Below are 17,589 nucleotides of genomic sequence, written 5' to 3'. Positions count from 1 at the left end.
TCTACGGTGTCTAATGTACAATGATGGTTTGGTTAGTTAGTAAGTTCCACTAACTAACTTGTACTTGTGTATGTGGTGGGTGTGGCTCTGTGTTGGATTTGTTGAAGGAGATCAGTAAGTCAGTGGGAAAAGTAACAAATCACGCTTATTTTTATCTCTCTCTAATCCACAACCTTCGACCTCAGCTGACCCGTTACGCTGCTGAAATCACCTCTCACAGCTCAGCTCACTTTATGAGCTCAGCATATTTTCTGAGTGTGAACAACTTAAAGCACACCAGTCTAACGCTGTCAGCGTGTATGTTTGTGTGTTTGTTCATGGGAGTGTTTGTGTGTCTTTAACCTCTTCTGCTTCTCCTCTAGGAATAAATGGACAGACTGTGGAAATGGATGATGGGAAGTCAGGGTATGTTGGCTCAAGGGTGGATCTGCTGTGCCGGTTCATTAACAGCTCTCCGCCTGTCAAAATCTCCCAGGTATTAATTGCTCACCTAAATGAATGTACTATGCCAAGTGTATATGGTCCAAAACGTACTAAATCACAAAAACACAGTATATCTGGTCCAGGGGGTGCCTCATTTGTCACCCTCCCATCAAGGATGGCAGATGGCTGCCTCTACTTGGGCCTGGTTCTACTGCAGGTTTCTTCCGGTGAAAAGCTACTTTTTCCTTCCAGCTGTCACTAAATGCTTACTCAGTGTTGATCGTCTGGTTGTTAGCGTTTTCCTTCAATTATTGGAGGGTGTTTACCTTCCAAATAGAGCACCTTTAAATGACTATTAAATGACTATTATTGTCAGTCTTCAAAATTGAATTAAAGACTTTGACAGGTGGGATTGGCTCCAGTCCCCCCTGTGACACTAAAAATGGATCGATAAATGGATGGATGGATATAACAGACAAATAATAATTATCACTGAGATGACAAAACCACAACTATATTCGCAAAACTAAGGCTAAAAGTAGAGTTAGCAGAGGTATAATAAACTCTTAAAATAAGGTTTTTAGAAACAGCCTCTTAAACATTTTAGTAAATGGGACACAAATCCAGTAAAACCTGGAGTAATTCGCCTTTGCATGCAAGCGTGGTGGATATAATAATAATAGTAAACCTCGATCTATTTTCTAAACCGGTTATCCAACCAGGGTCATGAGAGGCTGGAGTCTATTCCAGCTGACATTAAGCAAGCACCAAAGTAACACCCTCGTCAGCCACTTACTCTCACATCCTCACCTATAGCTAATTTAAACTCACCAGTACAAGTATTTATTACGACACAGAACAGGTTCTTACATGGATTTCTCAGTGGTGGTTTTCACAAATAGTAGAAATGCACTAACATTTAACAATAAGATAAGATGTCAGTTTTGTAAACTGCTTTTTATCCTTACAACATTGTCTCTGTAGTAAGAAGTCAATCTAAATCTGTATTTGAAATCTGTATTTGGTTGAATAAAACAAATAAATAAACACTGCTAAATGCAGTCTGTTCCATAGGTATTTGGAAAGTGGTGGAGTTTTCACAACTTTCCGTCTCTTCTCCATCATAGTTATATTTAAATGAATAAGTCAAGATGCATTTGAGGTACAGTTAAGAATTACAGACATTTTTTTAACCCCACGTTCAAAGTTAACTGAGCAAACTGTCATAATTACGCTCATGGATTTTTGTAATCAAGGCAGCACGGTGGCACGGTGGTTAGCACTGTTGCCGCACAGCAAGAAGGTCCTGAGTTCAATTCCACCATCAGGCCGGGGTCTTTCTGTGTAGAGTTTGCATGTTCTCCCCGTGTTTGCGCGGCTTCCTCCCACCGTCCAAAGACATGCAGCTTGTGGGGATAGGTTAATTGGATAATCCAAATTGCCACTAGGTGGGAGTGTGAATGGTTGTCTGTCCCTATGTGTTAGCCCTGCGACAGACTGGCGACCTGTCCAGGATGTACCCCGCCTTTTGCCCTATGACAGCTGGGATAGGCTCCAGTGCCCCCCGTGACCCTGAAAAGGATAAGCGGATGGATGGATGGATTTTTGTAATCACGTGAAGGTAAATCATTTGCAGCCCATGACTGAAACCAAATGCTGATTTTCTTCCTCTGAGATGCTTTATCAGGTTGCTGCTTGTTTATGTGTATTTCTAAATTCAGTTTTATTGCTAGTAAGTGACAGACATGCTTAGTGGAGCGTATCTTGGTTAAAAACAATATATCTTTTCTCCCATATGGAAAAGATATATATAAATCTTATAAAGTTTTTATCTGTCTTGTATGAAACTTGTATGAAAAGCATACAAGAGTGAAAACACATATAAGATCCCTTGAAAAATTATATAATGAAACTTGTATGTTTTGTATACTTACTAAAAAATATATGAAAGTAATGAGAAAGTGGCCACTTTCATGAGTAAATCATGTAAGCCTTAAATGATTTATATATGATTTACTCATGAAAGTGGCCACTTTCATGAGTAAATCATGTAAGCCTTAAATGATTTATATATGATTTACTCATGAAAGTGGCCACTTTCATGAGCAAATCATATATGTTTTTACTATTTCTTTTCCATATGGGCTAATTGGCTCAGTCATTTTGGGGTCATTATCTTTTTGCACTGCATTTGATTAAATCAGAAAGTGTCATTTCGAAATTCATCCTGCTACTTCTGCCAGCAGTCACATTATAAATAAACACCAGTGAAGCTGTCCGTTTGGCAGCCATACCTGCCCACAACCTCACACACTGACCTAGCAGGTGTGTGAGAATCTCGTGTGCTTCGGATAATGAGCTCTTTCTTTCCTTCTCCCTGCTTTTCTTTTCCCATTATTCTGGTTAAAGCCAGTCTTAGTTTAATCTGTCCAATGAGCGTTGCAGACATCCTGAAAGGTGACTCTAGTTCATAGAGTTTGACTGTAATAAGCATACCACCTTGAGATTGTTCTTGACTTTGTAATAAACAGGAAAACAACTCTACAGTCATCCAGGTCACTTGTGTTCCTGTTTGGTGTTACTGAATTGGCCAGTGTCTTTCAAATAGCTAATTTTAGACACTTCTTAAGTTTCTCTCCTGTCTTTTGTCTTTCCTGCCTAATTTCACCCCATTAGCGTCTCTTTGGACCTCATATTGAGAGCATATTGAAATTAACTTCAGACCTTTAGTCTCCTGAATTTATTAGTACTTCTTAGTAGGGCTGGGAGTTGTTTAAAAATATCGATATATTTTTATACGAGATAAGATGTGACAATATCCTTTATATCGATATAGTCTATGTTACGTTATAATTATAGTTGTGGAGCCACAAGTTTGCCTCTCTTTCGTCAACTTTTGTCTTTACGCAACGTTACTCGGCCTCGCCTCTCCTTCACTGAACACAACTCCCCCTCCTTCCCCATCGCTTCACCTGCAGGCAGCGACAAAATGGACACGGCAAATCTCCGTTAACGAGTTACTGCGCATCGCTCCGTGCGTGGGGCTGGACGGCGTCAACGTGTTAACGAGCTAACCACGCTAACGCCATGAAGCCCACAGGGGCTGCACGGCCTAAAATCCTTTCATTCTCTTTAAAAGTTGACAGTGCGCCTTTTGTATGAATTCTGGTTGTGCTTGATGACCGCGAACCGATTTTATGTGGTACACGGCGCTCAGCAATCTGTCAAAAAATGCTTTAGTACGACTTTGGTAAGCTACGGAGCTGCACCGCTTGATGGATTGTCGGAGCATTATGGCTACCGAGGAGCCTCGCGTAGTAATACGAACTAGTGATGTGCGGATCGATCCTGAAATATCGATTCCTCCGATACCAGTTTTAGAATCGATTCTCACATTAAAATATCGATATTTTAGTAATTTAGGGTAAATTTGTAGTTTACCATTAACATGAACACAGTGGAAAGTAACTATATCATTCAGATTGTCTACATTCGAAGGAACTACTTCCTCTTCCACCTTTCATAGTCATGTGCAAAATACGGGTGCATAAATGTCTGCAGCCCCTTGGCGTGCGCACTCACAACAATGGCTGAGCGTAATTGGAGTCATGTGCGGACTATTTTACCTCCACAAACAGCTGAGCTGGTTTGCGATACATGTGGCAAAAAAGTGAGGTGTTGTGGCAACACCACTAACCTTGTCAAACACCTCAGAGTAAATCATATCACAGAATATGACAAGCGTATGTTGAGGCGAACTGAAGAGGAGGAGAGGGACAGGTGCTGCTAGGGCGAGACAGACGTCTCTCATGGAGTCCTTTAGTGCTGCAGGCAGGCAAGGTGTTCAAATAGCGCATAACTTCAGTTTTTTTATTTCTATATGATTAACTCTGCATTATTAAGTGATAAGAACAAGTAATCTGTTGTCCTTTAATCATTATGACACTTAAATTTGAGATACAGTAAATAAAATAAGTTTTTGTACAAAGTATCGGTATCGGATCAGTATCGTCGATACCACCCTGAATTCTACTTCGTATCGGATCGGAAAGGAAATCAGTGGTATCGCACATCACTAATACGTACTCTGCTTCAACGTAATATTACCGTATTGTGTGTGTATAAGGACCATAAATGGCACCTGTTAAGAGACATGCTTACGAAGCGGATTTCAAACTCCAGGCTGTCAGTCATGCAGTAGAAGTTGGGAACAGAGCAGCTGTGAAATCTGTCTCTTTGTTATTATGCTCAGCGTCTTTTAGTTTATATTTTGACTGCACAATTGTGAGCTCTTTGTTATACACAAACCCAACATAGTTTTCTTTTATTTATGGAGCCTTATTATTTAATAAATGCTCACAATTTATTTTTGAGTAATTCTTTTCATGCACATCTATGCTGTATGTTAATAAAAGTGCCCGTGTGACATCTGGGACACAGCTTTGACTAAGAACTCTCTTTTTGTTCTTACTTTATGGCTTTAAAAAAATATCAAGATATGAATTTTGGGTCATATCGCCCAGCCCTACTTCTTACCGCTAAGTTGTTCAGTGGGTGTTGTTCCTGAAAAAATGGGGCACTATGTAAAATGGGTTTAGTTAACAGTTAATGTAATGTTATTGAATATTTTGATCACATCCTGATTATTTGGATCCAGATTATTAACTGGATTTTGGACCTCCTAACAGACTGACCACGTGGTGAGGATGGGGAGCAGAGTCTCCTCTGAGCTAACAATCAGCACAGGATCACCACAGGGCTGTTGTCTCAGCACTAAACTCTTCACAACACTGTCATCATCAAGTACGCTAATGGCATCACCATCCTCGGGCTCATAAAAGGTGGGGGATGAGTCTGCATATAGGGACTTGGTTAAAAACAATGTCTACAGAGAGGAGAATAACCTCCTCCTCCTTAACATAAAAAAAACATCAAATAATTGCAGACTTCAGAAAACACCCCCCGCTTCTATAGCCATCAATAGGACTGAGGTAATGAGAGCCGACAGCCACAAGTTCTTTGGTTTTCATGTGACATTGACTATGACTGTAAACATCACAGCAACAGTGAAAAAGCTCCAGCAGCAGCAGCTTTATTTCATCATGCTGCTCAGGAAGGCAGAAGTGAGCATTCATGCCCTCACTCAAGCTTACAGAGAACTGATGGACAGCATCCTGACTCCTGGCATTACTGTCTGGTACAGAAACACCACCCAGGCCGAGAGGAAGGCTCTCCAGAGAGTCATAAAGACTGCAGAGGGATTATAAGGCTTCATCTTCCATCAATGAAACAAACCACTGTAAGATAAGAGCACTTCATATCATCAGAGACATCCCCATCCTTATTAATAACAATAAAAAAACAATCAGCACACAGCCTGAGACGCAGCACAGCAGACACAGCACACTTCCACTACAGCTTCGCTCCTGCCACAATCAGAATGATGGCAAGAAACAAAATAAGGACTGACTAAAATACACACAAGTGTAATAAACATTTCCATAGCATGCAATATGTTTTCATACTATAGTTATTTAAGTGTTTATAGTAATTTACAGTGACTTGCTGTTCCTTAAACTTGGAATAACTTGAAATATTGCCCCTTAATTGATCTTTGTTTTATTTAGCTTTGACTCTAATCGCTGCTCAATGTCTCTAGTATGTGGCAAATAAAGATTTTTTAATCTATCTTTTCTGATTTGATTTAATTTTAAATACGTTATGATGTACAGGGATACAATTACAAAACTTGTGCCACTGTCTAAAAAATGATGGGCCTGACCCAAGTGGGATAAACTCATTTCCTACAATAGGAATGTTGCCTCAAATCATATTTGTTGTGTGACATCTGTGGCTCATCTAAGATCTTTCAAACTTGAGCAGTATGATGTTCTCCGTCATGTCAGGCATCTTTTCTCCATCGTGAATCATCCTTCTTTCTTTAGGTAACATGGCAGAAACTGGTGAACGGCACAAAGCAGAACGTGGCAATAGCAAATCCATCCCTGGGTGTGTCTGTGGCCCCGCCCTACAGGGACCGCGTTACCTTCAAGAACGCAGCGGTGAGGCGACGAACTCCCACTCTTGAAGACACCACCATCACTTTCTCTTCACTTCGCCTCTCTGATGAGGCCACCTACATCTGCGAATACACCACCTTCCCCGCAGGAAACCGAGAGAACACAGTGAACCTGACTGTCTACGGTAAGGCAGACCTTTGATGGATGATCTGTCGGTGTAGCACAGGTGGATTGCCATCCTCCATCCTTGACAGGAGATGCTGGACGTAAAATTGTTAGAGTTATGATAAGCATAAAAGGTTCAGGACTTTAGAAACTGTAGACTCATGAACAAAAACTTGTAACGTGAGGTCCATATTCAAATGCATTTACTCCTCATATTTCTCTAATTTTAACAGACAACATCAATCGCTGTCATCATGTATCTGCCAGCAGGAAAACCAATATGAATGTCAGAGATGATGTGTTTGGTTATTTGAATATTTAGAGTGCCAGTGTATTGCTCTCTTAAAAATATCAACAGTCCCACCGTCCTTTAAGCTGCTTATTACAGAGTTTTTTGATTATCTGAACACTCACAGTCAGACATGCCAGGACATTTGAAGACATCATATTCAAATCAAGAAACAACCCAACTATTTCATAATTTTGTTTGGCCTAAATAAAATAAAAAAAGTATCATCAGTGCACCGTTTAAAAAAAAAAAATCCTGTTTTACTAGGCGGTTCTTTATTCATCTGTAACAAGTTTAGTTTTTTTCAAGGTCGAGAATGCACTGTCGCACTCATTTCTTCATTCATATAACAGAAGTTTTCTTGATTGATTTTGTTACTTTCCTAAATATACAGTGTAAACCAGCTTTCAGGTGACTGCTGTCGATACGCTATATGAACGAAAGCTTTCGCTTAATCGTTAAATTCAGGTGTTTTCATCCATACACTTAGCCTCTGCAAACATTTGTGAAAGAATCGGTTGTTCTTAAGGTGTTAAGGAAACACAGCAACTCTGGAAAAAAAGAGCCAGATCACGTAAAGCAGGGGTGTCGAACTCCAGGCCTCGAGGGCCGGTGTCCTGCAGGTTTTAGATCTCACCCTGGGTCAACACACCTGAATCAAATGATTACTTCATTCATTAGCAGGCATCTGGAGAACTTCAAGACATGTTGAGGAGGTCATTTAGCCATTTGAATCAGCTGTGTTGGATCAAGGACACATCTAAAACCTGCAGGACACCGGCCCTCGAGGCCTGGAGTTTGACACCTGTGACATAAAGAATCACAAGTCGCTGAGTATTGAGCTCCATAGTGCATAAAAGTTGCTGACTCAGTAACTCCAGAGCTCCAAACCTCCTCTTACATTGACATCAGCACAAAAACTGTGTGCTGGGAGCTTCATGGCTCCTGTACATGTAACGTGTGGCCCGGTACTTTTGTCTATACAGTTTATATAAGGTCAAAGCCATAGTTTTACTTATCAGCACTTTCATCAAACATTGTGTTGTATTACATTTTCACAGTTCGCCCAACAACTCAGATGAGTCTGTCCACACCAACACTGGTGGCTCGTTCATCCAACCTAAAAACTCCAGTGGCTACCTGCGTCTCTTCCAATGGAAAGCCACCCGGTACAATCAGGTGTGTGGGAATTCACTTTTCCTTTTCACAGCGTGCTGTCCTCTGATTAAGGTTTGCCTTTGTCATCTTCAGATAATGGTAAATGGCCTGTATTTATATAGCGCTTTACTAGTCCCTAAGGACCCCAAAGCGCTTTACATATCCAGTCATCCACCCATTCACACACACATTCGCACACTGGTGATGGCAAGCTACATTGTAGCCACAGCCACCCTGGGGCGCACTGACAGAGGCGAGGCTGCCGGACACTGGCGCCACCGGGCCCTCTGACCACCACCAGTAGGCAACGGGTGAAGTGTCTTGCCCAAGGACACAACGACCGAGACTGTCCAAGCCGGGGCTCAAACCGGCAACCTTCCGATTGCAAGGCGAACTCCCAACTCTTGAGCCACGATCGCCCCAGATAATGAGAGTGTTACTGCTAAATCTGTCTCATCTCCATGCTTTCCTCTTTTTAAAAACTTCTACTTTTTGTCCACTAAAATAAACATTTAGGTTACATTTACTGCATACACATGTATTTGTGCATCTCCATTAAGTCCTCACTGATGTGAGCAGGTGGGAGACCAGGGTACCTGGAGAAGTGACCACCCGAGAGTACAGGAACTCAGACGGGACATTCACGGTTCAGAGCGACTACATTTTGGTGCCCAGCAAAGAAACGCACAAAGAGACACTCACCTGCGTCACCACCTACAACGAGGAAGTCTACACTGACAGCGTCACCCTCGATATTCAGTGTAGGCCTCTTTTAAACCTAACAACCACATGACAGTACAGGCACTGAGAGCTTTTGTTGTGATAGTATTGCCAGCTAAATGTTTGTGCATGTGTGCGACAGATGAGCCAGATGTTTTAGTGGATGGGTTTGATGGAAACTGGTACCTGAACCGAGACAATGTTCAGCTGAGCTGCATAGCTGATGCCAACCCGGCCGTCTCTCTGTATCAGTGGAGAGTGTGAGTATAGCTCTAACATTTATTTTCTTACTTTCAGCACTCATGCAGCAGAGAGCAGATCATTTTCACTGGCTTCACCAGCGTGGTGTCTGAGTGTGATTCCAGCTTCTGCTTATGCATTATATTAAACTGCCATTTGACTGATTAATAGTCACAAACACCATGTAAACTCTTTATACTATTGACCAAATTACAATAGTGTCAATTTAATTCAGTTTAGCTCATTTTTATGCCATCTTGGGTGTAATGGCCGACCTAACAGCTCATTCAAGAGCTATATTTTATTTGTCACAGAAACCCTGTCCCACAGCGATGTAAGCAGGCTTTTATATAAAGAACCAGTTCAAATAATATAGACTGAATGTAACTTTTAAACTCTTGCGAGCCCTGAAGTGAGGTTCCCTCTTGGTTTTATTTCTTTCCCTTTTAGCTTCCTACGATAAAAGCATTCTTTCTTCCTTTTCTGGGGAGAGTTTACGTAGTGGTCTCTGTTGTCCTACTAGTCACCGTTTTAGCTCCAGATAGCTCCAGGAGAAACCTGTTTTGATTCAACAAGTCTTCATTTTCCTGGGAGATTTCATATCCAGTGGCAAATAGTGGTAGTGAGGCTTATAAGAACAGAAGGTGTTTTTATAATTTAGCTTCCACATAGGGAGATCAGAATCCGCTTCATAATTAAAAAGTTAAAGCCTAACAGCTGCTGCTGAGTGTCTAAGAAACATTGTAATATCTGGTCGTACTTTATCAGTTACACAGGAGTCTATTATTCCTAACGGCTTTATATATTTTTGTAGCTTCTGTTTTGTGGTGTACTCCTGGGTTTGTAAACTTTGATTTCACACCACTGTGTACTGTTCAGGATTAATGGCACCATCCCGAGCAATGCTGAGATCCGAGACAACGTCCTTACCTTTAAAGGGCCGGTCACATATGACCTGCAGGGAATCTACGTGTGCGATGCAACGAACAGCATCGGGACAAGATCGGGCTCCGTGGAGGTCAGCGTTTTAGGTAAGATTACATGAATTTGTCTGAAATTCAACATTACTACTTCTGATATTGTTAATGCTTTACTATTAATAATAGTAATATATAACACTCCTTCAGAAACAAGGTTTTGCTTACTGCTTTACACTCAAATTTTCCGTGCTGCACAGTTTTTGGAGCTTTTCCTTAAAAGTGTGTTGTTGGGGTTTTTTTTCTGCAGAAAAACCATTACCGCAGATCGCAACGAGTGATGTCATCAGCGTAATCGCCTTATTATTGGCTGCTGGAGTGCTCCTGGGCATTACTATCACAGTCCTGGTGCTTAAAATAAGAAGTAGAAAGTACGACGCCTCGTACGTAAACAGCTCTCCATCTTTTTGCTTCACACGTGCCTGTTTTTTACGACACGGTTTAAAACCTTTAATACATCACTTATTTTGTTTTCTGCTTGATCAGTGACTCTCCATCCAGAAAATTGTCCCAGCCAATAAGAAAAAGGCCAGCAGATGACGTCCAGGTAACGTTTGCACTGAGTGGAATTTAGATAGCACATATTTAAAAAGTTTGTAAAATGTCCACAGGGATTTGGCTAATCCACTAATAAAATAGAAATAAAAATAAAATTGTTCCGGGCCACTACTGAGAGGACAGAAACTTCAGTGAGGACTTTTATGTCGTAAAGTATGTACCTATAGTTCAGGATTTGTACTAGCTTAGATACAATTACCCCTTATTTCTTCATGTTTTCCTTCCAAGAAGACAGACTTGTTTTTTTAAGTAAGTAAGTAAGTAAGTAAGTAAGTAAGTAAGTAAACTTAATTTATTAAGCGCTTTTCACAGACAGACATTCACAAAGCGCTGTACACAAATATTAAAATAAACAATAAAATCAATAGACATTATATACAATGTAAAAGATCAAATGTAATTAGTGTAAAAAATATAAAATATGTAGATCAACTAAAGGCTTGTTTGAACAGAAGAGTTTTTAACTGTTTTTTAAAAGAATCCACAGAGTCAAGCAAACGTAGTGGTAGTGGTAAACTGTTCCACAGCCAGTGGGCTTGAGCAAGTTTTCCAGGTTCATAAAGGCCTTTTAAAGCTTTTCTTTGCTGCTTTTTCCACTGTTCATGACCATTTTTAGAGGAATTATTTGTTTGTTTGTTAAACCACTTAACACCGACTGAGTCATTCAAGCTTAAAAAAAGTCACTTAACTCAAGGGATAAACCAGTGTTGAGTGTACACACTGGTTCAAAAGAAAGAACCAATTTTAAATTGTACTGTTAGACACTTTATTACCAGCAGCCCCCCCTCAATTTAGTTATTTGAATGTCAACCTTAACACAGTTTGACAGGCATAAAATAGTAATTTGGCATCTAGATGATCCCCAAATAGGTTTTAGCCAAAAACTTTGATTGGTGTGCAGTATGTTCTCAGGAAATTTCAAGTAACTGGACAAGTGGAAGACAACAGAAGACCTGAAAACTATTTACAGCAGATAAACAGTATCTGACGCCGCTTTCTTAAGAAACAGGAAGAAAAATCCAGCAAAAACATGACACAGGAGCTGGGAGATGCATCTGGCCCCTCTCTTGAATAGTTTTCTGTTCACTGACGCCTCATCAGGATTGGTCTCAGTGGAAGTGTGGATGTTAAGAAGCTATTCTTAATGAAGGGAAACAGGGAGAAAAGGGTGGCGGTATGCCACATTACACAAGAACTGGCCTGAAAATCAGTGTCAAATTTAAAAATGTCATTAGATATCAGGTCAGGATAGAGGTACAGTGACTGTCTTCAGCCATCTGTAAAACATTGTGGAGGTTCTGTCACGGTTCAAAGCTGCATTTCAGCCAGTGGTGAACATAGATTATAGTAGATAGAAAAACATGAACATAGCAAATGACCACAAACACACTTCCAATTCTATCAAAAGCATACCTGGATAGAAAAACACAGCGGAGCACTATCAGTCATGGATTGTCCTCCCCAGACCCTGGACATCAGCATTAGCCGCGTGGGGTCATCCTGACAGAGAACGGAGGAAAAGCCAGCCGACATCCAAAGAAGAGCTTTGAGTACCCTTCAAGAAGCTTAAAGAATTATTCCTGAAGACTAATTAAGGAAATTACAATAAAGTTTGACTGAGAGTGTTCAGGCTATGTTGAAGAGTAAAGGCAGTCATACTAAATACTGACTGTAAATCTTATTAGAATTGTACAAACTCTGTTTTTGCCTTATATGCCTTATTTATGTATTTCCATGTAAGTTTGTACCTGTTTCCCATCTTCCTTCACTGAAAAAAAAACCATGTTGGATTTACTTAATTCAATAGTGGACATTGGTGGCACACAGTTGTTTTGCTTTGGCAGAAACTTAAACAACTTAGTTAAATCAACATAACTTATTCATATTCAATAAACCTGTGCATTTTGTGTTGATTAAACAGGATTGAAACATGTGTAGATGAAGTAAGTTGAACTCCTGGAATATTTTAATCGTTCACAATTTTGTCATTTTATTCCAAAACTATTCAATAGCTTTTACCCCAGTACTATGTGGTCACTTAAATACTACATGTTATCTTCATATTATATAATGTTCAACAAAGTCTAGAGTCTGGTTAACATAAACATTAAATGGATTTAATGTGTGTTAGCCCTGCGACAGACTGGCGACCTGTCCAGGGTGTACCCTGCCTCTCGCCCTATGACAGCTGGGATAGGCTCCAGCGCCCCCCGCGACCCTGAAAAGGATAAGCGGAAGCGAATGGATGGATGGATGGATGGATGGATGGATGGATTTACAGCAATTACCTTCCTCCTATCTTTATACAAGTTGGAGGGGTGGCTGGGGCATAACCCTGAAGTGATAGATTAAGAGGCAGGGTACACCTTGGACAGCTCACCAGTCTATCAAGTAGAGACAAACAACCATTCATGGGCAATTTGGAATTAACCTAACTCTAATAATTGCATGATTTTTAACTGTGGGAGGAAACCAGAATACCCAGAGAGAACCCAGTGCAAACTAGCCAGATTGCAGATTTGAACCCAGGACCTTCTTGCTGTGAGACAACAAAATTGACAAAAGTTTGAAATCTCATGTGATCTTGTGAATTTCATAAGTCCAGCAACTAGCCACTCTTACTAGATTGTATCATGTCATATCAACAAGAACAAACTAAGGTGTTGAATTTCATACAAATCCTACATGATTTAATTACGTTCACCATAGAAACATGAAATTATTTTGTTCAAATTACAAGTTAGACTTTTGTAAATGTAACAATCACCCAGCCTTCAGCGGCTGCTCGACTTGACTGAGATGGATGCCTTCCTCAAACCACGATCCAAAGCCGTCGAGATGAAATCACATGCAGTGTCGCGAGATTTAACATTGCTATATTATTGACTTACTTACTCACTCGAACATGATATGAACAATTTAATATACCATCTCTGCATATAATGCAGTTTCTACACTATACTGTATCTACACTTCACTTTAAAGCATCAGGCAATTGTGTTGAATACACGCAAGATGCTTACATAAATCCAAGAGATGGGCAATCCCTTTTTTTCAGTGTAGTGAAATTTAAACCCCCCCCCCCCACAGATGATTCACGACTCACAATACTGTAGATCTTTAATAAACACGCCTCCTTTCTTCACAGCATTCAGCACGGTTTTACGAAGAGCTTCCAAGCACAGCTGACTATGTGAGCTACAGACTGGCCTGTAACAAAGAGGATTACCCAGAGCCCTACTCCCCTCCAATCAACCCTCCTCTTACATTTCTTCCCCAGCACCCCTACCACTCTACTCCTCCAAACCCTGCAACGACCATCAGCAGCACCGCCGCATCAGGAAACACCTTCTCTCCTCCTTCACACACCACTGCCATCTTTAAATACCCCTCTGTACCAGGTCTGTCCTCTCCTCCCCCAGGAGTAGCAGCGTACACTTTTCCCAAAGAGCAGTATGTCTGAAACGACATCAGCGAAACGACACGAATGAAAAAAAACCAAAAAAAACCCAAACATATTTAACCTGACTGGACTATGGGGCAGTGTCTCTGCACCACTGAGGATAAGGACAATAAAGGTTTGGCTATTGGACTTTGAATTAAGGCCAGTTTGGAAACATTTTCTCTCTTTGTCCTGATTTATTGTGCTCTACTTGTTCAATGAAAAAAGGAAGGCTGTGACCCTTAAAGGTGAATTGAATTTCTTTTGAAAAATGTCTATTTCATGGTTGTATTAGATTTTGATTATATCAAACTGAATGGATGGGGTTATCTCTTGATGTGGTTGATTACTTACTTTATCCTCTATAGCATCATTTTGTAAAAAAAAAAAAAAAAAGAAAAGAAAAAAAAAGGAAAAAAATAAAGAAAAGAAAAGAGGAAAAAGTAAATGGAAACAAAAAGAAAAAAGAAAATACAGTTTCCTACTTGATATTTGATTCCCATTGTCTTCATCCCGTGGAACAACAGATATTACCTTTTGATTTTACCTCTTGGTTTAATGTAATACTACTGCTGTGCTTGTATTTTGTATAATCTACCTTTTTTTCTATGTAAAGAAAAATGTTTTTATTTACTGAGGAGATTATGTGATGATTTGTAAAGTTGATGTTTTTATTTGTGGTATCTGTGGGTTTTAGCATTCATTGACACTGGTTGTTATTTTGTTAAATAAAAATGATCACATAAATGTGCTTCAACAGTCTAGTAGCTGGGTAAAACAAACTCACCGCAACATGGCTGTGATGGTAGGACCCTCTTTTGACATTCAGATCTGTTTGAGATCTTCGTGGCACAGATTCAACAAGGTGCTGGAAACACTCCTCAGAGATTTTGGTTAATACCGACATGGCAGCATCACACAGTTGCTGCAGATTTGCTGCAGGTCCAGGATGGGAATATCCGGTTCCAACCCATCCCAAAGCTGCTCTATTTAATTAATTAATCTAATAATGGTGTGTTATCCTGCTGGAATCAGGAGCCTCAAGACGATGGATACACTGTGGTTATAAAGACAACCTGCAGTGTTTCAAGGACGCTCAGTTGGCACTTAAGGGCCCAAAAAGAAAAATCCCCCACCATCACACCACCAGTCTGAGTCATTAATAAAATCCAGGATGGAGTCATGCTTTTACGTTATCTACACTAAACTCTGACCCTACCATCTGAGACCCTTCTGACCGGGCAACATCTTTCAAATTTTCAGTTGTCCAGTTTGGTGAGTCTGAGACGCTCTTCTGCAGTCAGGCCTTTCTCCTCTGACCTCTGGCGTCAATAAGGCATTTTCATTCGGAGAACAGCTGCTCACTGGATGTTTTCTCTTTTTCTAGTCATTCTCTGTAAAACAGAAAGATGGTTGTGCGGGAAGATCAGCAGTTTCTTAAAATATTTAGAACAGTCCATCTAGCCAATAAACGTGCCAAGTTCAAAGTCACTTTATTCACCCTACAACTCCATTGTAATGCAGGTCATCTCGACAGTGTCTACATGCCCAAATTCAGTGAGTTGCTGCCATGTGATTGGCTGATTAGTTAACCAATAGAACAGATCTACCTAATCAAGTTTCTATAAGTAGGCGGCCCATATAAATAATTGTGTTACAAACACTGAAGTCTGCAATGGCTTTCTTTCATTTTGGATAAAAAAAAAAATCTCTAACATTAGTGACCAATTTACTTTTTAACTAGTGAGACTGAATAAAAAGTTATTAAAATTTAACCTGTCAATGCTGAAAGGGTAACTGAATTTGTTTGTGTGTGATAGTTTCACACACAAACAAACTCTCCCATGTACACAACTATGCACTTACTCTGTGATTTAAATCCCTCAGGGATTTAGCTAATTATTTCAAAGAAGCAGATTAACAGCGGGATCAAGAAGTGTCAGCCCCACTAATTGTAAGAACAACCAGAAATGACACTTTAGCTTCCTAATGCTGAAGTCCTGTTTATTTAAAATGTGGATTTGGGCCAACAAGGCTTAGCACTGAAAGGAAGAGGATATTAGCTTAGTAATAACATCAATGTTACAGCTTTAAACATGAATACTTAAATCACTTAAATCTTCACCATTATGACACTGGTATCATTAACTATCATTAACTGACTGACTACCTAAACCATGTTAATTAAAACATTTTTAATGCTTAATTTGTGTGTTTTGATTTAATGTTATTTCCCAGAAGATTATAATTGTCATTATATTTACAATCTAGATGTTTAAAAAAACAGATCTATTATGGATTCTATGTCTGGCTCATAGCTCCCTCTCTCTCCTTGTCAGCTGCTACTTTCAAATGTGCAGTTTTTATAGTGAAAGCGAGTGCATCGACTCACTCTTGAGTCTGCTGCTGCTGCCGCTGGGCTTTAAAGTTGATGAATATTGTAATCAGTTTCTGATTGTACCAAGGGAACGCCTTGTTCCTCTGCATAAATCTGATCAGATTTACTATTAAGCTCTCAGACAATAAGTATATAAATGCATACGTTGTACTTCCATAAAACAAAACTGCTCCGAGTGGCACCAGGCTCAGATTATTTTCTTTTGGATTCATTTTCTGATTTATTATGAACCTTAATATCTTGTTGGGATTTGATGAACTGAAGCTAAAACTGATCTCATCTCACATTACATGCTACCTAAAAGTCCCTCCTGCTCCTCTACAAAGATAAAAACTTTCTTTAAAAAGAAGGATTAGGAAAAATGGACCCCAAGACCGTGCATACATGCAGGATCCGTTTTTTATTAACTGGAAATATACATCTTAGTATGTGCAATGATAAAGACCATGCTACGAGGAAACACGGCAAATGACTGCAAGATGCCAGATATCTAAATCAATTTCAACACTAATCCCATCAGTACAGGTTAAGCTTCCCATTTGCTCCTCATATGATCCGATGAAGAAATCTGAAGCCTTTGATTTCACTGTTTACCTAACAAAACAAAGATACAATAAAAAAAACATTGTTTGATCATACTTTGACTATACAAATGAATATTTTTGCTGAGATCCTCACCTACTAAATCATTAAAACCTCTTGTTTTTTGCACAAGATATTTTTGTATTTAAGATGACACTAAAAGAAAAACAAAGGACAAAGAAAACATAAGAAGATATTAATCTCTTTTAATCCCCCCCCCCCCTTTTTTTTTTTTTTTTTTATCCCTGAGCTTTGAGTGCATCCTCTGCGAGGCTATATGAAAATGACTGTTGATAACATTGATCAGCATTCCCACTTTGGTCACAGCTTGAAGAGGATGATGTAAGAAAATAAAAGAAAAACTGCACTCTATGAATATGAAAAAAAAAGGATTTCATTACAGTAAAACCTTTGTGAGATTTTCACATGTGAAAGACATGTAGAGGAATGTCAGCTTCATCCAGTGCAGCCTTGGCTGTATGAGTAGTTGCGTGAAAGGCTAACCCATCCACTCATGCATATATCTTGCATAATAGATGATTTTGGTATAACTGATATTCTAAACCAGCAGGAGAAACAAAGACGGACAGAGAGAAAGGAAAAACCCATTAATACTT

At 39.7% G+C, this 17,589-nt stretch overlaps 1 protein-coding gene across 2 annotated transcripts in view; it reads left to right on the top strand.

The window, feature by feature from the left end:
* nectin1a (nectin cell adhesion molecule 1a) overlaps positions 1-14,370 on the top strand; it is a 29,154-nt gene extending 14,784 nt beyond the window's left edge. Inside the window, exons 2-10 of one of the 2 annotated variants that reach the window (XM_026183070.1) lie at positions 363-475; positions 6,369-6,627; positions 7,959-8,076; positions 8,635-8,816; positions 8,918-9,035; positions 9,895-10,046; positions 10,243-10,375; positions 10,479-10,539; positions 13,699-14,370. In XM_026183070.1, the coding sequence (XP_026038855.1) occupies positions 363-475; positions 6,369-6,627; positions 7,959-8,076; positions 8,635-8,816; positions 8,918-9,035; positions 9,895-10,046; positions 10,243-10,375; positions 10,479-10,539; positions 13,699-14,013 (1,451 nt within the window). In that variant the 3' untranslated portion in view covers positions 14,014-14,370. Of the gene's footprint in view, positions 1-362; positions 476-6,368; positions 6,628-7,958; positions 8,077-8,634; positions 8,817-8,917; positions 9,036-9,894; positions 10,047-10,242; positions 10,376-10,478; positions 10,540-12,015; positions 12,366-13,698 lie in introns of those variants that run through there. The other variant, XM_026183072.1, reaches the window with a different exon arrangement.
* The last annotated feature ends 3,219 nt before the right edge of the window (positions 14,371-17,589 follow it).

Source organism: Astatotilapia calliptera, chromosome 10, assembly GCF_900246225.1.
Source record: "Astatotilapia calliptera chromosome 10, fAstCal1.2, whole genome shotgun sequence".
Lineage (NCBI taxonomy): Eukaryota > Metazoa > Chordata > Actinopteri > Cichliformes > Cichlidae > Astatotilapia > Astatotilapia calliptera.
The sequence above is the reverse complement of the archived record's forward strand: the minus strand, read 5'-3'. Positions and strand labels throughout refer to the sequence as shown.